The following is a 22,481-nucleotide window of genomic DNA, read 5'->3' on the forward strand; positions in this document are numbered from 1 at the left end:
AAGGGAAGCGGGCTGTGGTCATCAAGCATCTGTAGCCTGTGCATCATGTCCGGGAGATCCAGCCAGCGCTCTTCGGCGCTTTGCAGGTGTGAATATCTACCACTTCTAGGCAGTCCTGGCAGCGCACAGCACAACACCAGTGGAATTTGCACTCGCATTTTGTCATTCTGCTGACACGGGAGGTGTCGTAGCCTCTCCCACAGCACATCACTTCACAGCTGTCCATGCCGCGGGAGGTTTGGTTGCAAACCCGACCAGCTGTCCCAAGGGACCCTACAAAGGAAATGCAGTAAAGGTCAGGAGGTGGATTTTAAGGAAAGACAGAAAGCATATGAAAATAAGTATAGGAGACATAATTTGCAATGTATTTGATCTTTCGACATGACATCACCCGGGATTCATTATCAAGCCAGAGAAACACCTATAAGGTAAAGTTCCTCTCAAATTCTCAAATTTCTCCTAGAAATCTGGTCTAGAGATGAGAAGGAGTAAAATGGACCAAATACTTTGTGCTGGTTTTGGCTGGGATAGCGTTAACGTTCTTCACAGCAGCTAGTACGGGGCTATGTTCTGCATTTGTGCCGGACACAGTGTTGGTAACACAGGGATGTTTTCGTTATTGCCGAGCAGCGCTTACGCAGAGCCAAGGCCTTTGCTCCTTCTCACCCCACCAGCGAGGAGGCTGGGGGTGCACAAGGAGCCGGGAGGGGACACAACCAGGAGAGCTGACCCCAGCTGACCAAAGGCATGTTCCGTACTGGATGAGGTCATGCTCAGCGTGTAAAGCTGGCGGAAGAAGAATAAGGGAGGGGACATTCGGAGTGATGGCATTTGTCTTCTCAAGTAACCGCTGCACGTGATGGAGCCCTGCTGTCCTGGAGATGGCTGCACACCCACCTGCCAGCTGGAAGTGGTGAATGAATTCCTAGCTTTCCTTTGCTTGTAAGCGCAGCTTTTGCTTTACTTCTTAGGCTGTCTTTATCTCAACCCACGAGTTTTCTCACTTTTATTCTTCCAGTTCTTTCCCCTGTCCCAGTGCGGGGGGAATGAGTGAGCAGCTGCGTGGGGCTTAGTTGCCGGCTGGGGTTAAACCATGACATACTTCAAGGCTCTGCCTGATTCTGTGACTATCATCACGCTTTGCTTCATCTTTGCATAGCACTTTTTCCTCTCCAGTGAGCAGATACCTTCCCTGAGGCAGCCGTGCAGCTCCCTCCTACCCCCAGGACGCAGTCCAGTCCCCCAGGGCTCTGTAGCATGGGGCACCCAAGAGGAGCATCCCCTGCGGCTCGGGACTGCGTGAGCTTTGCAGGGGAGCTCTGGGTGGCCAGGGGAGGTCTGGGAAAGAGGAGACTGATAAATTTGGTGGCTGCAGGGGACACATGGGCAGAGTAACTGTGCTGCCGGTAGTTAAAATTCTCTGCAGAAGTGAGTGCAGAAGCACCCTGACCGCTTGGCACCACTGCTGTGTCCACCCACAGTTCAGGTGGCAGCTGAAGACTGTCTGCTCTGTGCACCTCTCATCTCTGTGGGGTAAGCACCAAGGATTCTTCTCCTTTCTCTTGATAGAGATTGGAAGAAATTAATTTATAGCCTGCTGTGGACTGAAAGAGGGGTAGGGAAGCATATCACACCTCATCAAGTTCTTAAAACCCCTCTGGAGTGGCTAAAGTGCCTCTGCCCACCTCCACGTGGCACAAAATGCCTCTTTAAGGCCTGTTTTAGCCTGATCAGCTGCTGTACCATACACGAGCTGCTGCACCATACACGAGCTGCTGCTCATCTAACAAAGTTACCTTAGGGTACAATTTAGGACCTATACCACAGCTGTTGACAGATTATTACCAGCAATTTGAAAACTTCATGAATACTCATTGCTTCACCTAATTTCTTATGTACTGCTATTGTAAATCAATTTCACGTATATCCATGAGATTGATATCGTTTTGACATTTTCCCTAGACCAAATTATAGCGCTGTTCTTCTGTTATTGGCCAACATGGGATTTCCCTAAGTATTGACTGCGGTCATTAAATTAACTGGAAACATTTTACAAAGTGTATACACAGGTGTACATAAACCATGAAAAATTTACCCTCTTAAAGAAAAAAAATGCATGCAGACATTAACTCAAGTTTGCATGAGCTAGGATAGCAAACCAATCTTAATAAAACTTAAGCTGTAATTAATCTGTAATTATTAAAAATCTAAGTTGCATAAATGCTAATCTTTTTTCCCCGCTATGAGGTTGTATATACTATTGCTGCTGTACTGAAGCAGCTCACAACATACGAGTATTCGCTGCTCCTCCATCCCCTGCTGTCCCCAGCGCCTGGGAGGCTGCACGGCTTTCCAGGCCTGGGCCCACCGCTGAGGCTGCAAGTGGTCTCAGGACTTGAGTAAAGTCACTTTCTCGGACTATGTTTTTTCATGTGACACATGATTTAGCCTCTTAGCCATGGCGGGGGAAATTTTCCTCTTCTTGCATCTAAGTCAGGGCAGGCTTCAGCTGCTGTCCTGGATGAGCGTTTAGGTCCCTAGAAAGCATCTCAGCCTTCCTGTATTTATTTAAATACTTAAATATTCATCGTGTAGAAATCTACACCTGGAAAGCTGCAATATCAAATCGCTGGTCCAGGGCTGCTGCGGGCAGAGCAGAAGAGCTTTGCATGGCCGCCCGCTCCGGGAGCCGCTCGCTGACGGAGACACCGGCCGCAGTCCAAGGGTCCAGAGCTGCACAGGTGCTGCTGCGCAGGCCAAGCAGAGCTGTGCTGAGCCACTCGAGGGAAAAGGCAGAGGGAGGAGAAGACATGCTGAATGGAGCCACAGACAGGCTCCTGCACCTGCAGCCTGGTAAATATCGACCCCCTTGGGCTCCAAGGAGCCTGTTCACGCTGCTTCCCACGCAGCAGCACTCTGCGCAGCATCCTTGGGGAGGCAGCTGAACAGTAAGTCTCTGCTCTTTAAGGGAGCACCTCACTTTGATGTAAAAACCAGTGACGAGTTGCATCAGGCATGCCCTGCGCTAGGAAACCAGCAGTAACTCCTGGTCTCCTGTCCCCACAGACACTGCCAGCACCTGGGTCCTGTGCAGGGCATCCCAGGGAGGAGGAGGAGAGGTACCACCAGCAATGACCCACGCAGGCAAGCCCTCTGCCATGCAGCTCTCCCTGCAAGGCCACCTGCACAACAGGCAAAGCAGTGATGCCAAAGGGCCTTTCCCAGATCATTTTTTCAGGAATCACTCCACTCTGGGGGAAGGGAGAATTCTGGTGGCCTCTGGTGCCCCAGATCGAGGCAGGGCTGAGGAGTTAGGAGGATGCAGAGCTATGTGATCCACCTGTGGTCCCGTAGGAAGCCTGTGGCAGAAAACCAAACCCTGCTTCCAAGCCAACACGTTCTCCTCCATCCACGATGCTGTGCAAACAGCTAGGACATCTAAATGTAAGTGCTCACGCTTGTGTGAGCCCACAGCAATGTCAGACGCTTGTCCTGCCCTCTTTGCTCAGACAGGAAAAAAAAAAAGTGCAAAGGCTAAGCTCATGACTCGTATGACTAATGTTCTGCATCAGGAATTTGGTGTGAATTCCAGTTTACCTCCCTGCACGGGTTCCCCCTCACCTCCCTTGCCCTGCGCGCTGTCTTACCCCACTACGAGCCCCAGCCCTGAGGTCCCAGTGCACCTGGGCTGCATAATGCAACACGCCTAGAACAATAATCTCCAGCAACCATGATTTCAAAATCGTGATTTAGATTTCAAAATGCTTGGCGTTTTGCTCTCTGCATGCGGTTCATGTGACACAAGCCGGACACTTGGTGCCTTGGCTGTGCCACTGTCGCACAGCAGCCAGCCAGGCATCCCTCCTCCAACACAGGAAAAGCAAAGCCGCTGTGCACCTCAGCGTGCCTCCCGAGCGGGAGCAGAGCAGGGCCATGCTGCCTGGCTGCCGCAGGTGAAGGAAGACCCCACAGCCCCCACCTCCAGCAGGAGCTGCCCTAGGAAGGTCTGCCCACATCCCTCAGCTGAAGCACAGGCTGGTTTCCAACTCCAAAGTTCTCATTTCCAGATGTTTAGGGAAATCACAAAGCAGTGAAGGAGAACCTGAGTGGGATACAGCTGCTGGTTTCAACAGGAGTTTTGCCACTGGCTTCAAAACCAAAATTATTTCAACCACTAACACATAGCCAAGAAGCCGGTATCATCTGATACTGCCCACAACACAACATCAACATCTACTGTGGCACTGCAAGAGGAGACTAAATTATCCACAGGATGTGGCAAAAAGAAAACAGGCTCATATAAAGGCGTAGTTTCTGAGCAAAACCAACATTTTTTAAAAGTTCAAACAGCATCTTCAGCATCTCTGCAGCTTCTCTCCTGAGAAAGAAGATGAGCAATAACTGACAGTAAGCAACCAGGCAAGTTACTCTGCTCCTTGGTGGGCACTGAGATACCCAGGTGATGAAGACAGCAGAAGACACTAAACAAAACAAGGCAGAGTTTTCTGATCTTTGCCTGCTACCTGGAGTGCACGTCCTCATCACTTAAGAGGCAGGAGTATGCTCAAACTTGTAAAAAGTCTTTGTTTTTATTTCATGTTGGAATTGCCATGCCGACACACAACATTATACCTGCCAAAACATCCACAGCTTTTAATACTACCAACTTTACGGCCCATACATCAAATCCTTTCTTCTTGGTTTACACGGTTGTTTTCTTAAGCAAACATGTGGTAAGCTGAAAAATATTTTTTCCCATTCCTAAAGCAGTAAAATGTATTTATTCCTTTACAAAGTGAGATTTTCCCTTCTCTTCCAATTGATTAAAAATCTGGCCTCAAGCAATAAAGTTCGTTATCTGACATTCACCTACAAAACCCCACAAAAACAGTGAAATCCCCAACAACAATAAACTAGTTTCCACACAGGCGTTTGGGGCGGGTGGGTGGAGAAAATAAAAAGGAAACATTCACAGAAAACTAGCTCTGAAGCTACTTCAAATCCAGAAGTTTTAAGTTAAGAAAGATTCATGTGGAACCTCCGTACAGCAGGGCTGGAGAGAACAGGGAGGCAGCCTTGTCGGGAGGGGGCTGGGATTTCCCAGGCCAGCAACGAAGAGAGGGCAATGGGCTGATAAAAGCCCCTTATCTGGAATCAGTTTAGAGTAAACATGTGTCTCGAGCCACCGATAGCTGTCATAACCTCTGAGCTCCCAGGGGCTCCTGGGGCGATGGCGCGGCTCCATGGCCGGACGGTGCTTGGAGGAGAGCTGCCCCGATGGAAGTCATTGCAAGCTCCACCGTCAGCTTGCACGAGGCTGGGACTGCACCCAACGTGTTTGCAATACATAAATTGGGAGATACGGGCCAAGAAGTCACACAGGGACTGCCTGTATGCGGCTAAACTCAGTGAGAAGCTTTTGACATAGATCAGGATTGGTTTTCCTCCATGGGTTACATACCTCAAGTACTAACACATCTTGCACAGCAATACTTTGCAGGCCACATTTTAATCTCACATTTTTCTTTCACTCCAGACTTGGCCTCGTTCATCTCAAAAATGCAGCAAATGGCTTACGTGGGGCGGCAGGGGAAATAAACTAACACAGAAAGAACCCTGCGAAGGACCCGAAGCAGGTCATCCCAGGCACGCATTTTGTCACCCAATGTGCAGCTCCAGGGGGCTGCCCACAGCACTGCACATGCATCTCCGCAGTGCTTTCCACCAGGAGACCAGGTGTGGAGGGTCCGCAAACACAGCCACGGCACCCTGTCAGCCTGTTGGAGCCACAGGAGATGGCCACCGCAATCCAGGTACGCGACCCCCACCCCATGCACAGGCAGAGGCAGTGACGTTGGCTTTGACGCCGCCCAAAGAGGAACCACGTCAGTGTCAGGAGAAACCTATGGATGACCTGAAGCACATGGCATGTGGGTTTGCAGCAGGTCCTAAGGGACTGCTGCAGCAGCTTGAGATCATCTACACACAGAGGTGCCCCATCTCTGCTCCACCACCATCTCCACATTGCCAAAGCCTCATTGCTACCAGAACAGTTGTGAACAGTCAGCGTGTGCACAGCACCACCATCCTGCCACTTGCTCACCACCCCCACCCCCCCCGCCTTGATGTCCTCGCCTGGGGACACGGCTTCCCTGCTCATACACACCACCTCAACATGCTCAGCTTGCTCTACACACTTTGGTGGGGGTCTCCCTGCAGGGAGACGCTTCACTCAAACACTGCCTAGAGTTTCATGGTAGCTCTGTACAAATTAATTTTTAATAAACCTGGTCTAAAATGTTTCCCTTTGCAAGACCACATTACACTGCTGTGATGGTCTCCATGAACAGCCTGTAAGGAAGGCTGGGCCAGCACGCGATGCCCACGCTGCAGCTGCTCCTATGTTTATTCCAAAAGCAGGCTCGGCTTGTCCGCCGGTGCATTCAAAACATGGTAAACCTGCAACAGCTTTCAATCAGCCAAGCCTGCAATCTTGCAAAACTTTAAAAGCTTCTAACAGAAGCTTATAATTTAGAGCATCTAGAAGGTGAAGTACCGTGTTCAGGGTAAGATAGTATGTGCGACAGTGGGACTGCCACTTGCAGAGCCATCACCTTAGCTCCCTTCACAGCTTTATCATTTCTAACAGGTCTCTCCCACTGCAGTCCTGGATATGCTTGTATTCATTTTGGGAGTTGGAAAATTATGGTAATATAAGAGAAGACCATGCAAATTGTGCCAAATTTTAAGTTCATGACAAGATTTTCAAAAGCCCTCTGGGATGTCCTACCTCTGTTTCTATCAAATTATGAGTATGAAATTGTGAGCAAAAATTATTTCAGCATCCATGTGAGCAGATTTAAGTGAATTCTGAACACTTCTGAAGATCTTCTTTTGGTCCTTTTCTAAAAGTTGCGAAATCCTGATGCTAGACAAGGGGTGGCCAGATTATTATGTTCGCGTGCTATTGAGTTGCTATTAGTGATTTCCACATATTATCTCTCTCCTGAAATCAATTACTCCTTTTTTCCTTCTAGGGGGGAAAAAAAAAAAACCAAACCCCAAACAAAAACCCCACCACATTTTACACGCTGTAGGGGTGATATATGCATATATGTCCAGCTGCCTCCCCCAGACAGACTGCCAGACCCGGTGGGGTTCACTCAGCCCCAGCACCCTCGCGTGACTGCCTGCCACCAGAGAGAAGACTAAAAGCTCCGATGGCAGAAGATGAGGTACATGCTTTTTTTGGGTAGACCGCTGATGATAAAACCCCTGAGCACCTTTAACTCACTGGTTCCTATGTGTTAGCACACCCATGCCACAGAAGACACTGGCTTGGTCATTTGACAGTTTGTGAAGCTGTTTCCTGGTCAAGTCATGATACTTCATAAGGTTTGCTCCGGGAATCCTTCGTTCAGTCCCAATACTAACCAATCTGCAGATATACCGCTATTTTTTTTACTGAAGCACTAAATTGCTTGAATTCCCCAGAAGAATGAAAGGCAGAGCTGTATTCAAGGACCCACTACAGTGCTGTGGTATTAGATTTAGCTGATGCCGAGATGCTCCCCACCTATTTCCAAACACAGACTTCCATAATCTCATTTCATTGTCAGTCATTTAACAGGGCTGACACTCTGGAGCACTTAACAGGGCAAACCAATGGTAAGAAAGAAAAAAATGCTGCCAGCTGTTCAAAATTACCTCTCTCAAAGCCAGATCAGTTTTCGTTCGTCTGATTCTTTCTTTGCTCCACACAAGCAGCAGGGCATCCCGCATCCCATTAAAGATTTACTGCAGCTTGCCAGAAATGTGCTCTTCCAAACAGCCACGTTCTCTGAATTCTGGGCAGCAAAGAGCCACCACCTCACCCACAGCCTTATCCTGAGCTGAGCCAAATGATGTGCCAGTCTCTGCCACCTCTGGGCAACCTTGACAGCATTGGGCAAGCGCGCATGATACGCCGGGGTGAAAAATGCCCACCCTCTTCCACGATAACAAGACTGACAGATGAGGTTAGGCTTAGTACAGAGATTATTAAACAGCTTTTTGACATAGAAGTGAGGCATGTATGGTTTCTTCTTTTGGGGAGAAAGAAATAATGGGTTTTACAATGAACAAGGCAATTTCAACAAAACAAAGTTTTGAATAAGCCCTACTCTGCCAAGTAAGTCTCTGCACAATGGCACAGCATGCCCATTTACTCACTTGGATTAAAGTATTAGACTTTGCAGTATTGGTCACTATTCAGGGAACAATATGTGTTTGTGCAGGTAATAAGCATAACCTGCGAAAGTCATAAATAACACTTCAATTACCTTGACTACTCAACTAACCAGAAACGCTGTACAACATAAGCGTACTGGATGGAATTCTGGGTTCACTGAAGTCAATAGTACACGACCAGGATTTCACATATTGTTCTTATTTAAGTGCAGTTGTTTTGCAATGCTTATCCCAAGTAAACTTGGATTGTAAATACTCAGTGGTGCCAAAAAGAGTTGAGCTGCGTTGCTATCCAGATACTTATGGATATGTCACACCGGGTGCAATCTGGTGTGTTATACAACCTATTAATTAGTTCCACAACATCTTTCATGGATTACTCAGTCTGGCTCTCTTCTCCAAATTTCTGGTTTTCTAGTTGCTAGTTTTTAATTGCCACATCAGGAAATACTATACACGGGTCAAGAACTGTTAGCAGGATTCCTGGTGCTCGGCAGTGCCTTGAATGCTGTAACACCGTTAAGTGTGTATCTATTGAAATCTCTGAAAGCAGAAAAATTCAGTGTTAACAGCAGCCCTGAAACTTCACCTCTTCCCACTGGGGCTGGCACAAGCCTTCAGAAAATGCGACGGTTATCATGGACGGGGCTAACACTGTCTCGTAAAGAGGAATAAACAGCTGTGTCACTCAATGCAGTGTGCTGTGCCCCACCAACCGCTCTTCTTTCGTCCACCTGCATGTCCTCCAGCTGCCTCGCACCATGTTGCTGACAGCTTCATTGACCGGCGCAAGCACGGTTTGCGCCAAGCTGCTGTACCTCCTACGTTACCGGGGGGGAGAGGCGTGTCTACAGCTTAGGGGGTCCACAGTCCACAGGGGGCTGTGGGGAACGTGCAGATAAAGGAGGATATGTGGTCCTTTGGGAGTCTGCAGCCGCAGCCTAACACTATGGAAAAGAAGCAATGTGACAGGAGGTGGTATCATGGGGACAACATGGGGCTGTAGTTCCATCGGGCAGCTCTGAAGTGAGCTGTGTGATAGATGTGGCTCTGTACAGTAGGGACCTGCCTCCAGAACGTAACCCAAACCTGTCCTAAAAGCAGCTTTTGCCTTGCAGTGTCTCCAGGGCTCCATAGCATCTGGGAGAAACCGCTGAACCGTTTCTTCTGTTGTTTTACAGCTGGCTGTTGTACATCTAGGGACATCGAGGAACTATTGTTCTTTTACAGAGCTATCCTTCCCAAACATCTTCCTGCCTGTTTCCTGCTGGTTACATGCATGGATTTGTATTTTTATAGATAGATATAGATATACATACATGCAAAATTAATAATTTTTGGCCTTCAAAGTAGAAATGTCTGAAATAAAACCATTCACATGTAACAATAGAGGCTTACCTACATCCCTGTCCCTGATACAGTAGTCTGGAGAGCTTTCAAAGTATACCAGGTCATTCTTAGTTGGCTTCTTAAATCTCTTATTAGCCACGGTGAAACCCGTGCCATCTTGATTCATGACCACCTGAATGGCTCCATTGTATTTCTTCCACAGATAATCTCCTGTTTTCCTAAAGTCTGCCATGGCCAGCCAACAGGTCCTTAGAGTGCACGATCCACTCACACCGTGACATTTGCACTCCTGTTTCAAAAACCGCTTCACGGCCTGTTTAGAAACGCAGTAAAATACACACAGGTGAAACAAACTGTAATTTATGCTTCTCGGCCCTTTTCCGTTCGTTCTGTGGTGCCAGGAGCGCAATGGGTCTCCAAATCACGGTCTGTAGTGACACCCACTGGTAGCATCAAGTCATCCCCGCATGGTTGGTCTGCTCTGGTTGCTTCACTCAACCACACACCCCCTCCTCCTCTGGCCGGTGGGCTTACCTTCCCCCCTCCTGGCAGGCATCCCGGGGACCGAGATGGTCCATAACGCTAGGACACAGGCTGGACAGGAGGAAACGAGCTGGGAAGCGGACAGAATCTCTCAGCCTCTTGGCTGGCGAAGGTACACCCTTTCCCCATCATTCCAGCTGAAGCATCGCCCTGCTGACCCTCTCTAGCTTGCCTTCACGAAGTTGCCCTTTGCCTGAACAGTGGTTCAAATATTGCCCAGGAACTCATAGGCACTTCATATTTCAATGATTTTACAGAAGCTGTGCAAAGCATCGTACCTGGGCTAGGCATCAAACATGCAAAATTTTAAAATATGATATCTTTAAAATGCTTATAAACCATTTAACAAACATTTTCGAGTAAGACCTTCATTAGCTTGCACTGGAGAGATCACCTTCATCATTAATTTAATGTCTGGGTAGCATTAAAGCTATTTCAGCTTCATCTCTGACATTTGAGCCATCCGTATGACATTGGAGAACAACAGATAGGTTCATAGGCAATAAATAATTCAATGCTAATTCTGAAGATATGGGTATTTGATCTATAAATATTATGCCTTCAGGGTTCATGAAATATGAACATTCTGGCATTTGTACAAGAAGAGCAGCATCGTGGGAGGAAGGTAAGAGAGAGGAAAGCTCCATGATTAGAAGTGAGACTGATGCACAGCGGGGCAGCATTTTTCAGTCAAGCACTTAGTAATAAAGCAAGAATGTTTTATAAAACCAAAGTACTTTTAATTTTCTTTCCAACTTGTAAACGATATGACTACTTCAAAGCAGTCACTGACATTCCCACAGCCCCTACTAACACAAAACTGGGATTTAAGCAGATGCTTGGGTTTAAATATCTGAGTAGAAATCAATTTAACTACTTGTGCATTTAAAACAATTTGTTGGAATAGTGGAAGAAGCACATAGGAATGCAGGACTCTTTGTCAGTGATGTTCCTATAGTGATACATAGCATATTATTTTGTATGAATCATAGGGGAATATTATAGATTTATATTCTATGTGGGTTTGAAGTAGTAAAATTGGAATAGTCTAGTTTTAAAAGAAACATAACACCACCCCTTTCTGGGGGTGAGAAAAAGCTGAGGGCACAGCTGGTCTTACCCAGTTCCAAATGCCAGGCTTGTGGGCAGGCTGAGGTAGGTAGTGAGATCCCGGCAAAACTAAACCTACACTGTCGCACTGGGGATATAAAGCAGCATCCCTTTCTATAAAGCAGGTCCTAGAGCATATGAGAATGTCTTGATTATTTTTAATCAAACATATTTATTAAAGTCTCCTGATCAGTTTCTAAAAAACCTACCTGGTTACCAATACTGTATTATTTGGCATATGTATTTTTTAAAACTTAATAAGATACTCAACTATTACAGAAAGTACTTCCCATCATGGAGCTCATTCACCCCTATAAAGCCTTTGCTTGTGTTGTAGACTGCAGTCTCTTTTGGACAGTAAAATAAATACAGCCATAATACTGCATATGCGTATCACTGATCTGAATAGCCTCATCTATCTGTATTACATATTAATTACACCTGCTGGTAATAAACAGGTGGAGAAAAGATGTTGAAGGAGAAATATTTGTCAGGAAAATCATCTACTTGCAGTACAAAACATTAAAATCGGACCTTTTCTTCTAGTAAGAGTTAGTTAATATAGAACAATCTTACAGATTACAAAAGGAACTTTTTAAAACAAACAAACAAAAAAATCTGAACATGAACAATTTACTTCCTACTGAATACATATTAAGGAAAACCAAAGACAAGAAACAACTAGTCTCTGTGAATCATTTTAGAAGTGATTGGTCTAGCATTATCAAATATTTTTCTGCATTATTTTAAAGGTGGTGGATTAGGCAAATTTTGAATACATTTTGAATAATGAAACAACGTATTTATTGCAATTTCACACACTATGCGCCCAAGAAGGCCAATGGGACCCTGGGGTGCGTGAGGAGGAGCGTGGCCAGCAGGTGGAGGGAGGTGATCCTGCCCCTCTGCTCTGCACTGGTGAGGCCACATCTGGAGCGCTGTGTCCAGTGCTGGGCTCCCCAGTTCAAGGGAGACAGGGAACTACTGGAGAGGGCCCAGCAGAGGGCTATGAAGGCGGTTAGGGAACTGGAGCATCTCCATCATGAGAAAAGGCTGACAGCTGGGCCTGTTTAGCTTGGAGAAGACTAAGAGATGATCTTATTAATGTCTACAAATACTTCAAGGGCGAATGTCAAGAGGACGGGGCCAGGCTCTTTTCATTAGGGCCCAGCAACAGGACATGGGGCAATGGGAACAAACTGCAACACAAGATGTTCCATCTAAATATGAGGAAAAACTTCTTTACTTCGAGGGTGACAGAGCACCGGCAAGGCTGCCCAGAGAGGCGGTGGAGTCTCCTTCTCTGGAGACATTCAAAGCCCGCCTGGACATGACTCTGTCCAACCTGCTCTGGGTGAAGCTGCTTTAGCAGCGGGTTGGACTAGATGTTCTCTAGAGGTCCCTTCCAACCCTGACCATTCTGTGATTCTGTGATTCTTACTATTTATAGCTACTACCACAAAATGTTAGTACATGTATTTCTCAGCCCTTGCACCAGCAGTGGGCAATACACCCGGCCACTACTCCTTCTACTCACCTACAACAAAAAAAGTAAAGACTTTTTGTGAAATTCAGGAATGGTATTTTCATACAATGTTTAGAAAAGGGATTTGTTTAGAGCAGGTTATGCCCCAGAACCAACGCCTTTTGGAGGGACACATATTTTGGATATATTTTCTTAAAAAGTGAATAAATTGTATTTTATTTCTGCTCATTTTGTGTTTAGGTTTACTGTGCACATACAGGAATGGATGGGATGTTTTTTTTCTCCAATGCTATTTCAAAATTGCTCTTTAATAGTCAAGCCTGTTTTTCAGTATGGTCTTCAGCCTTACTTGGGAATTTCTGTGCTATATTAAACAAAAGTAAAACTCCTCCAAATATAAGGATTAGGCTCAAAACAAAACCTCCATCCAAACTGATCCTGCAAGGGCTTGGGCTCCTGCTTGCCTTTCCACAGAAGGAGCCACTGAACTGACTCAGACGGGAGCACTGTCAATGAGTTGAATTCAGTCTGTTTGGAGATCTCTGCCACACCGAACCGCCAAGGGAGACAGATAGAGCATCTCTGGCTCCTGCTCATCCCATACTTCTTCCTGACTGCTGAGACCAGTCAGCAAGGGCCAACCATTACCTGCCCCAGACCCATCAGAGCTCTCTGAGAGCATCTCCAGGCATCTGCTGGAGGGACACCCACCTTCCTTCCAGCTCTGTTGTTGTGAAGGTTCATCAGTGCCCTTGCGTCTTTTCCTTTCCGTTCTTTGGCATCCACAAAAGCTCTGGCAAATTTAATGCCGTAGTCAATGTTATCACTGCAGCCACCCCAGTCAAAATGGCCCTTGCTGTCCTTGGCAGAGCCTTTCTTCTTGGGATCGCAGGAGCAGGATTTCAGCTCCCCTTGGCTACATGCCCTGGTGATGGCAAAAACAACTCCAGCAGAGGAGATGGCATGTACAAAAGCAGATTCACGGCTACCTGAAACAAAAAAAGTCACTTTAAATATGTTTGAAGCAGTTAGTTTGAGTGGCTATCCTAACTCCAGCCAGTTAGCCTGGACTTTTTTTGCTGAGCAAAAGATAAAACTGGGCTGAAATCACAAAAATACACATTCCCTGGAGCCAGAATTAGTCATGGCTTAAACTTGGACCCCTCCCTGGTAAAAGCTCATCAATATAGTGTTAGAGTTGGAAAACATTAAACATTTGCTCCTGATATTGATTAATATACTTTCACGGATGGGTTATTCTGTACAGATATGTGAATAGGACACCTGGTATTTCTATCATGTTTCATCGATTTAGAAAAATATATGAAGTGCTATTTCAGAGATAGGTTTAAGAAAGTATTAAGTAGGGACACTGGAACAACATGTACATTGCAAAATACTGCAAAGAACTCTTGAAACTAGCTTTTCCTCTTCCAAAGCACTCGGAATAGACTTTCCTGCTTAGAAGGCAGTAGGGAGAAATCTTGGGTGTTATTTTCTGAAAATAAGTTAAATTTAGGTTTTCTGCCTAGAACCAAGCCCAGTAACAGTAATTCACACAAACAAGTTCCATTAAATCAATGGCACTGGTTGTGTCATGCTTGAGGCAGGATTTGGCCTGGCAGCTGTGACTTCTACATGCCAGCTGCTCGGGCAGTTTTCCCTTCTCTTGACAAAGATACTTTATTATACCAAAGATTATCTGCATTTCTTTCTAGATTATGCCTACTCTTAGGCTATTGGGTACATATTTCAATGTAGTAATTGCTTATTTTAAGATGTAGTAATTTACAATACGGAGCTATGTTATCTTGGCACACAACACTATTTATGGTAATGGGGTATTTTCATGCTTTAAAAGTTTTTTAGCATGGCAAGAGTGAGAAGTAAGATTTTTATGCAGTATCTAAGACCATTAGCAGTGAGACCTGTTTGGAGGACTTGTAAGCCTTAAGTCATGTTAGCACAGTAAGGTAGGACCCCAACGAGGGAATGTTATTTGTGATCTCATTGGAGGGGCAGCACTACGCCATATACCTTATTATTTAGTATTTCTATTCCCGTAGCATCTACATGTTTTAAATAGGAATGGGCCCTGGACTTCCATGTGCTGTGCAAACCTTCAGCAAGGGCAACTAAAAGCTTGCAAAAAGACAAGGGTGAACCCTGTCTTCCCTACACTGCCTTCAAAATCAGGCAGAAGAAATCGAGGCTTGCTACAAGTCGTGCTCTTTTGAAGACTTACTTCTGAGAAAATGTACTCAGAAACATCAAAACTTTGTAAAATGTTAATTAAGAAGAAAGACTTGATGTTGCTGGAAGAGAAATGTTTCGTTTGAGTTTATTAAACTAATCAAAACCACCTCATTTCAAATTAGAGCAATATCAAGCTGTGTTTCCCATCGCAATCACTGCCTGATCAGGCTCAGCGTGGAGCTCAGAAGCCTCATTCTCTCCCATGAGCCAACACTGAAAACTTCACTTCTGGAAAAACTGCATTTTTACTGTTTTTATGGAATAGCCTCATCAGAATTAGGCCATGTTCTGCCAGACATGTTTTCCTGAAAGTCAGACAAACCTCATCGAAAACTTCGGCTGATGGTTGACGTTACTGGTTACTCACTAATAATTGCTAAGGGAACACGAAGCTGGTTACGGAAACCAACGACTTACCAGCAGCAGAGCCTGGCACTGAATGATGCTCCATGGATGAAGTACCACTGGTCAGGTCAGTGTGCCCAGTGTCTCCTAACCTCCACCCCATCCCCACCAGCGGAGCAATGGCCCCGGGGTACTTTCCTCCTCTCCCTGCCAGCACCATGCTGCTGACAGCCTGGAGAGGCTGTCTCAAAACGTGCTGGGGACATCTCAGGGGCACAAGTGCCAGGGCAGGGTCAGCCTCACCAGCTGTGCACCAGGGCTGTGTGCCCCGTTGTGGCCTTTGGCGAAAAGAGACACATTTTAGAAGAAAAATCTCAGCACATTTATCACTCGGGTAGGGACAGCCTGGCATGGTAACAGATCTCAGCCATTTCTTTGAGTCAAAAGGAACATACAAGCTGTCTGAAGACTCACTAGATGCCTTAGTCCAACCTTTGGATAGCAACACCACCCTGCTTAACCATCCTCCCCCAGGGTGGGAGGCAGAATGCAGACCTCGGTTGTGTGGGGTCTGCACAAGCCTGGCTCATCCCTATCGGATGTGTCCCCGCTCATGTCTCCCCTGGAGCCTGATCTGAGGGACCCGTTGTCTCACCCCCCGCAGAAGGCTGAGGGCCTGAGAGCACCCAACGCCCTGCCCGGGAACCGGCCCACCGAAGGGGCTGCCGGCTGCCACCCCAACACACTGGGATCCTGTTTGGATGCGAGCTGCTCCTTTCAGCCCCCCCGAGTACCGGTGTCCCCAGATGGGGTGGGCTGTGCTGAAGGCCCTCTGCCCAACTGCATTCTGGCACCTCAGCTTCTCCGTAGCCCTTTATTTGTGGGTTTGGGGTCCGTTATGTCCCCCAAAACTGAGAAGCTGAGAATTGCAGGGCCAGCCCCTAATTGCCAACCCTCCCTTTCTGAAGCTTGTCCATGTCTTTCTGCTTTGAGGCAGGTTTTGAAGCAAAGTAGCGCTTCTCGGTATGGTACGGTATGGTACAGTATGGCACGGTATGGCACGGTATGGCACGGTATGGTACGCGCTGTCCGGCTGCCTGTGAGCCCCCGGGGGTAATTTTGCATTTCCCCCGCCCTTCCTCCTGAAACGGCAAACAAAGCTTCACCGTTGGTAGGACCGAGGACAACCGGCGGGGGCCACCGCTCGGCGCTGCCCTCCCGGCCCCACCGCTGCCCGGGCAGCGCCCCCGCACCCCCCCACCCCCCGCCAAGCCCCTTCGCCCCGACCCCGCAGCGGCGGCCCCCCCCGCCCCCCGCGGGACTCACTGCGCAGCAGGACGCGGCCGAGGAGGCGCTGCCCCCGCTCCAGGGCGTTGCAGTCCCAGCGGTGCCGGCGGAACTGGTGCTGGCACTCGGCCGTCCAGGCGGCCACGCCGCGGCCGATGGAGAGCATCGCCTCGGGGTGCCGGCGGCACAGCTGCCGCTGCCGGCTCACCAGGCCCGGCACGTTGTCGCACATCACCCGCGACGAGCCCACGGCCCCCATGTACCTGCGGGAGGGAAGGGGCAGGGCAGCGCCGGGGGCCCGCGGCCACCCCCGGGCACCGGCTGCGGGGGAAGGGGGTCCCCAGCGCCCCGGCTGCGGGCAGGAGCCTTCCTCAGGCGGATCCAGAGCTGCAGCCACCTCTGCCTTTTTGGTGGAAATCCTTCAAAATGAGTCTCCGGTGCCGTGTTTTTTTGATAACGTGAAGCGTTTGGGAGAACCCCAAACCCCGCTATTACAGCTCCGTGCAGTACTTAAAAAAAAACAAAACCAAACAACAAAAAAACCAAGCCAAAAAACCTTGACAAAAAAATAAATTACATCATCATCTGTTTCCAGATGGTCTCTATTAGTCCTGAAATGTTTCGAAAGGTACCTTTTATAAAGCCCAAACTCCTATAGGTGTCTTTTGAAGGGATCAAAAAGAAGAAAATGTCCTTTTCTTGTATTTTCATTATTTTATACGATCATAAAATCGTTAAAGCCCTGCCTTCCAAAAAAATACATATTTAAGTGGCAGTTAAAAGACACCATGACAGAAAGCCATCGCAATAAATAACGTTTATACGGCTACGGACACAGATAGTCGTTTTATTGAAATAGGCTCAGCCCGATAAATCAGGCTTTGATCCCGCGTCAGGCCGGTGTCGAGGTTAAGTGTGTTCCCCGGGTCTGTAAGAAGCGGTTTAACTCCTCTCCTACGCCAAGACTCTTCAGCCTGGGCTTGGTTGGGGTCCCCAGTTTGAGGGGCCGGTTTGTGCTCCCACCCTGCCCTGTTCCAGGGACCCGTCCTGCAGCTGGCTGCCTCGCAGCCCCGCACCGAGACCCGCCACCACCCGCAGCCGGGTCCTGCGCTGCCCGCGGGGCTTCCAACCCCTTTGCGCTTGCAGTTCGCACTTCAGCGAGGAGAAACTTTGCAGGAGGGAGGGGCCGGGGGAGGGCGAGGACGAAGGGGAAAAGAAAAATTAATAAAAAAAAAAAAAAAAAAATCCGTGCTGTAGCCAAATCCCAGAGCCGCCGGGGCGCGGAGGGCTGGCTGCCAGCAGCAGCGCTTCACCCGCGCACCTCGGGCGTGTTCCCGCCGGCGCGCCCTCCTCCGCGCCCTCCGCGCCCTCCTCCGCGCCCCCCTCCGCGCCCTCCTCCGCGCCCCCCTCCGCGCCCCCCCCTGCGCCCCCCTCCACACCCTCCGCGCCCTCCGCGCACTACTCCGCGCCCCCCCCCTCCGCCGCCCGGGAGGTGCCCCGCTGCCCCCCGGGCCGGGCCGGCCCCCCCGCACCCCTCTGCCCTGCCGAAAGACCCGCTCAGCCCTGGCAGCTGCTCCGTGCTTAAGCCGGGAGGCAGGGACGGGGTGTGGAAGGAGATGCCGAGACCGTCTGATCCCTCTCTCCTTCAGGCCGGGCTTTCTGGACCGGAGCAGCTGGCAGCGGCGAGCGCCGCTTGTACAAGCCTGAGAGGGAGAGGCTCCCCCCCCCGCCCCCCTTCCCTTCCCTAATTTACAATTAATCCGACCCCACCTTCCCCAAGAGCAAATAAAAATTCCTGGAATTGCACAGCTTACCACCATGAGGAGGTGACTGGTGGGGTCGCCCAGACCAAGACCAGGGGAAGAGACCACCAGATCCCAGAGAGAAAGTTCATGTTAGAAGCGCTTCGGTCCACATCAGGTCAGTCGCGGGGGGCAGAAGAAATCCCAGGGAGCAACGGTGACCGGCAGGAGGAACCGCACCTTGAGGGATTCCATTTTCCGTGGGTCGAGGTGCCTCCGCATCCCCACGCACGGCCGCAGGGCTTATAGATCCCCTCCCGGGGTACGGGGGATGCCGATCGGTGCATCACTCTGGATTCCCCTCGACTTCTCCCGCACTAAATCCTTCAGGACAAGGAGCTCAGCCCCGCTCCCATCCTTCATCTTTGCCCTGATCCAGCTCTTCCCTGCAGTCACAGCAAAACTGAGGGGCTGGTGCGGGCTGCTCGCAGACTGGGTGGGTTCGGCTTTGGTTGGTGGTTGTTTTTTTTTTTTTTTTTTTTTTTTCCCCTGAAACTCTGATGGATGAAATGATGTCAAGAGACACTGGGGGAACAGGAGGAGGTAACACCTCTGATTAAGCAAGGAATCCCGAGGAGCCAGCCGCTTCCCAATAACCCTACCAGCGGACGGGTAGTTCAAACGCGCCAGCAGACGCTGCGCGACCCGCTGCGGAGCCTACAGCGGCGACCACCCCGGCTGTTCAAGACCAGCAGCACTTGGCATCTCTCGGGGCTCGGCACGACGCCGCTGCGCTTCCCCGCAGGCACCGAGCACGGCACGCCCCGCGGCCCGGCGCCGAGCGCAGCCCCGGTACCGGGAGCGCCGCCGCCCCGCCGCCCCCACCCAGCCACCCCCGGTCCGACCACCGCCTCCCCACGGGCACCAGCGCCGGGACAGTTCCGCCCCGAGCCCCCCTGTCCTCCCGTGCCCCGCGGGGACCCCCGGCCGGTGGGCTCCGGAGGCGGGGGCCGGGCTACGCGCCCCATGGCGGCGCCCAGGGCCCGGGCGGGGGGAGCCGCTGCCGCCGCACCGCCTCGGGCAGCGCGGGGGAGGGGGGGGGGGGAGCGGAGCGGGGCGATGCCTCCGGGGCTGGACGCAAGTTCAAGAACAAGGAATTCTGGAACTTTTCTACTTGCTGTCATCCGTGTAAGGCAAATCCAGGATAACGGATAGTGCAACCAGCGAACCATCGTTAACAAGGCGGAGGTGCCCCCGCTCCAGGTCAGCCCTCGCCGGCTGTAACAAAGACACACGCTGAAGGCTGCTGCGTAACTTAGGGACTGCACAGTCCTTGCTCCTAAAAGATGCCTTCAGTTGTCAGCTCCAGGCGAAAATCCTGGAAAAGCAAGCTAGGAGGCACCCTGCGAGATCCGCTCTTCAGGCAGGACACGACTGTGCAGAGAGGGTACCAGGCTTCCAGGCTGGTGCTCAGTAGAGCTTGGAGATCACGGATGTATAACCAAATGTAAGCACCTAGTGTTTCTGAAAGAAAACAGAAAAAAGCCATTGCACCAACTTTTGAGGTAGCAACATTCTCAATTTAACTTAAAAACAAGCCCCCAAACCCAAACAACCCCACAGAAACCAGCCAACCAACCAGCGCGCGCACACACACACAACCACCCCCAATATCAGAAAAGCTTTTGGCTTTAAAGATTTTGGGTCATGGGCAATTGAAGCTTGGAGTACATTACTGCTTCTCCACAGTACTACTTGCCCAGAGGCAACTACAAGTTCCAGTTAGTAACTCCAGCAGGTCTTAAAAGCAACAGAGGAGCATTCGACATATATTTCATAATCAGTGTGAAAAAACACACTCCAATTTTCAGCTGCTGGCCAACTTCAGTTTCTTAAGTTTAACAGATACACCTTGGATCAATTAGCAAGGAAGAGAAAGAGAAACGCCAGGGAGAAAACAGCAAACTCTAGGAGTACTTCAAACCCCTCTGAGCAAAGGTTACAGCCCTCCCTGCTACCAGCCTACTCAGGTCTGCAGTAAGACGTTGACCTGTTTGGTTTTCCTGAGATACCCACCTGTATTAACAGGAGCTCCTTTACTTGTGGCAACCACACCAACAGCTTATCAATGTCGTCTTCCTCTCCAGAACAGTCATCTACCACATCTGCATTCCAGCTTTATTGCCGTCCAGATTCCCTCTCCAAGTCCTCCACTCTGTGCTGGCCTTACATGAATTCGCCTTGGATCCATTATTTCTCCCCATTAACCACTCTCTTGTTACACCGAATGACAGAATGGGCAAGGCTGAAAGGGGCCCTGAGGGATTATATTGTGTTGGCATGGCAAGGTTTTGGTAGTGGGGGGGCTAAAGGGGTGGCTTCTGTGAGAAGCTGCTAGAAGCTTCCCCCACATCTGATTGAGCCCATGGCAGCCGGCTCCAAGGCAGACCCACCGCTGGCCAAGACTGAGCCCGTCAGTGATTGTGGTAGCACCTCTGGGACAACATATTTAAGACGTGCGATGAAACCCCATCCAACAGCAATTGCAGCCAGGCAGAGAAGTGCGAACCTGTGAGAGAACAACGCTGCAAGGTCAGTGCAGAAGGAGGGGCAGGAGGGGCTCCAGGCCCAGAGCAGAGCTTCCCCCTCGGCCCGTGGAGGGTAACGGTGGGGCAGATCCCCACCTGCAGCCCGTGGGACCCCACGCCGGAGCAGGGGGTGCCCGAAGGGGGCTGTGACCCCGTGGGCAGCCCGTGCTGGGGCAGGGTCCTGGCAGGGCCTGTGGCCCCGCGGGGAGAGGAGCCCATGCTGGGGCAGGTTTGCTGGCCGGGCTGGTGGCCCCGCGGGGGACCCCGGCTGGAGCCGGCTGTGCCTGAGGGGCTGCGCCCCGCGGGGGGACCCCGGCTGGAGCTGGCTGTGCCTGAGGGGCTGCACCCCGCGGGGGGACCCCGGCTGGAGCCGGCTGTGCCTGAGGGGCTGCGCCCCGCGGGGGGACCCCGGCTGGAGCTGGCTGTGCCTGAGGGGCTGCGCCCCGCGGGGGGACCCCGGCTGGAGCCGGCTGTGCCTGAGGGGCTGCGCCCCGCGGGGGGACCCCGGCTGGAGCCGGGCGGGGTGTGAGGAGCCCCCCTGAGGGGGAAGGGGCAGCAGGGGCAGCGTGTGAGGGACTGAGCGCAGCCCCCAGGCCCCGTCCCTGCGCCGCTGGTGGGGAGGAGACAGAGAATTCAGGAGTAAAGCTGGGCCCAGGAAGAAGGGAATGGTGGGGGAAAAGTGTTTCAAGATTTGGTTTTATTTCTTACTATCCCACTCTGATTTGATGGATATTCAATTTAACTTACTGCCAAGTTCAGTCAGTTTTGCCTGTGATGGCAACAGCCAAGTGATCTCCCAGTCTTTATCTTGACGCCCGAGCCTTTTGTTACATTTTATCTCCCCAGTCCAGCCGGTGGCTTTGGTGGGCACCTTGTCGTCCAGCCAGGGTCAACCCACCATCGGTACCTCCCCCCGTCCCAGTCCCTGCTCAGAGCCAGGTCAGCCAGCAGGCTGCCCGAGGACGAGTCCAGTTTTGAGTACCTCCACGGACAGAAACGCTACAACCTCTGTGGGCAACATGCTCCACTGTCCGACCCGGGATGAATTTTTAATCCCTTATGTTTAAATCTGTGCCCATTGCCTCCTGGCCCACCCCTGGGCGCCACTGAGAAGATCCTAGGTACATCTTCAGTCCCCCTTCCAGGTATTCATCCACATGGATAAGATGCCCCAGAACCCTTTCTTCTCCAGGCTGAACAATCCCCGGTCGGTCTCTCACCTTCTCCATGTAGCTCACATGCTCCAAGCCCTTCAGCATCTTCATGGCTCTTCACTGGACTCACCCCAGTACGTCCATGCCCCTTTTGTACTGGGGAGCCCGGGACTGGACCCAGCACTCCAGCTGTAGCCTCCCCAGTGCTGAGGAGAGGGGAAGGATCACACCCGCAACCTGCGGGCAACGTGATGCTGTTCCCAGTGCAGCCCTGGAGAGGCCGTCAGCCTCCTCTGCCGCAAGGGTAGGCTGGACTTAGAAAGCTGTTATGTGCCTTCAACAACTACTAAGCACACACAGTTTCTCATCCAGTCAAGAAATCGTGCCATGC

General features: G+C 50.3%; 1 protein-coding gene across 1 annotated transcript; it reads right to left on the bottom strand.

Annotated features, from left to right (window-relative positions):
- Positions 1-4: 4 nt before the first annotated feature.
- On the bottom strand, positions 5-18,663 carry WNT2 (Wnt family member 2). Its single transcript, XM_055711857.1, has 5 exons — positions 18,421-18,663; positions 16,646-16,869; positions 13,430-13,707; positions 9,628-9,892; positions 5-273 (listed from the first exon to the last, which is right to left on the bottom strand). The coding sequence occupies exons 1-5, from the start codon at positions 18,498-18,500 to the stop codon at positions 44-46; spliced, it is 1,077 nt and encodes a 358-aa protein (XP_055567832.1). The 5' UTR covers positions 18,501-18,663; the 3' UTR covers positions 5-43.
- Between the last annotated feature and the right edge of the window lie 3,818 nt (positions 18,664-22,481).

Source organism: Falco cherrug, chromosome 5 (assembly GCF_023634085.1).
Source record: "Falco cherrug isolate bFalChe1 chromosome 5, bFalChe1.pri, whole genome shotgun sequence".
NCBI classification, from domain to species: domain Eukaryota; kingdom Metazoa; phylum Chordata; class Aves; order Falconiformes; family Falconidae; genus Falco; species Falco cherrug.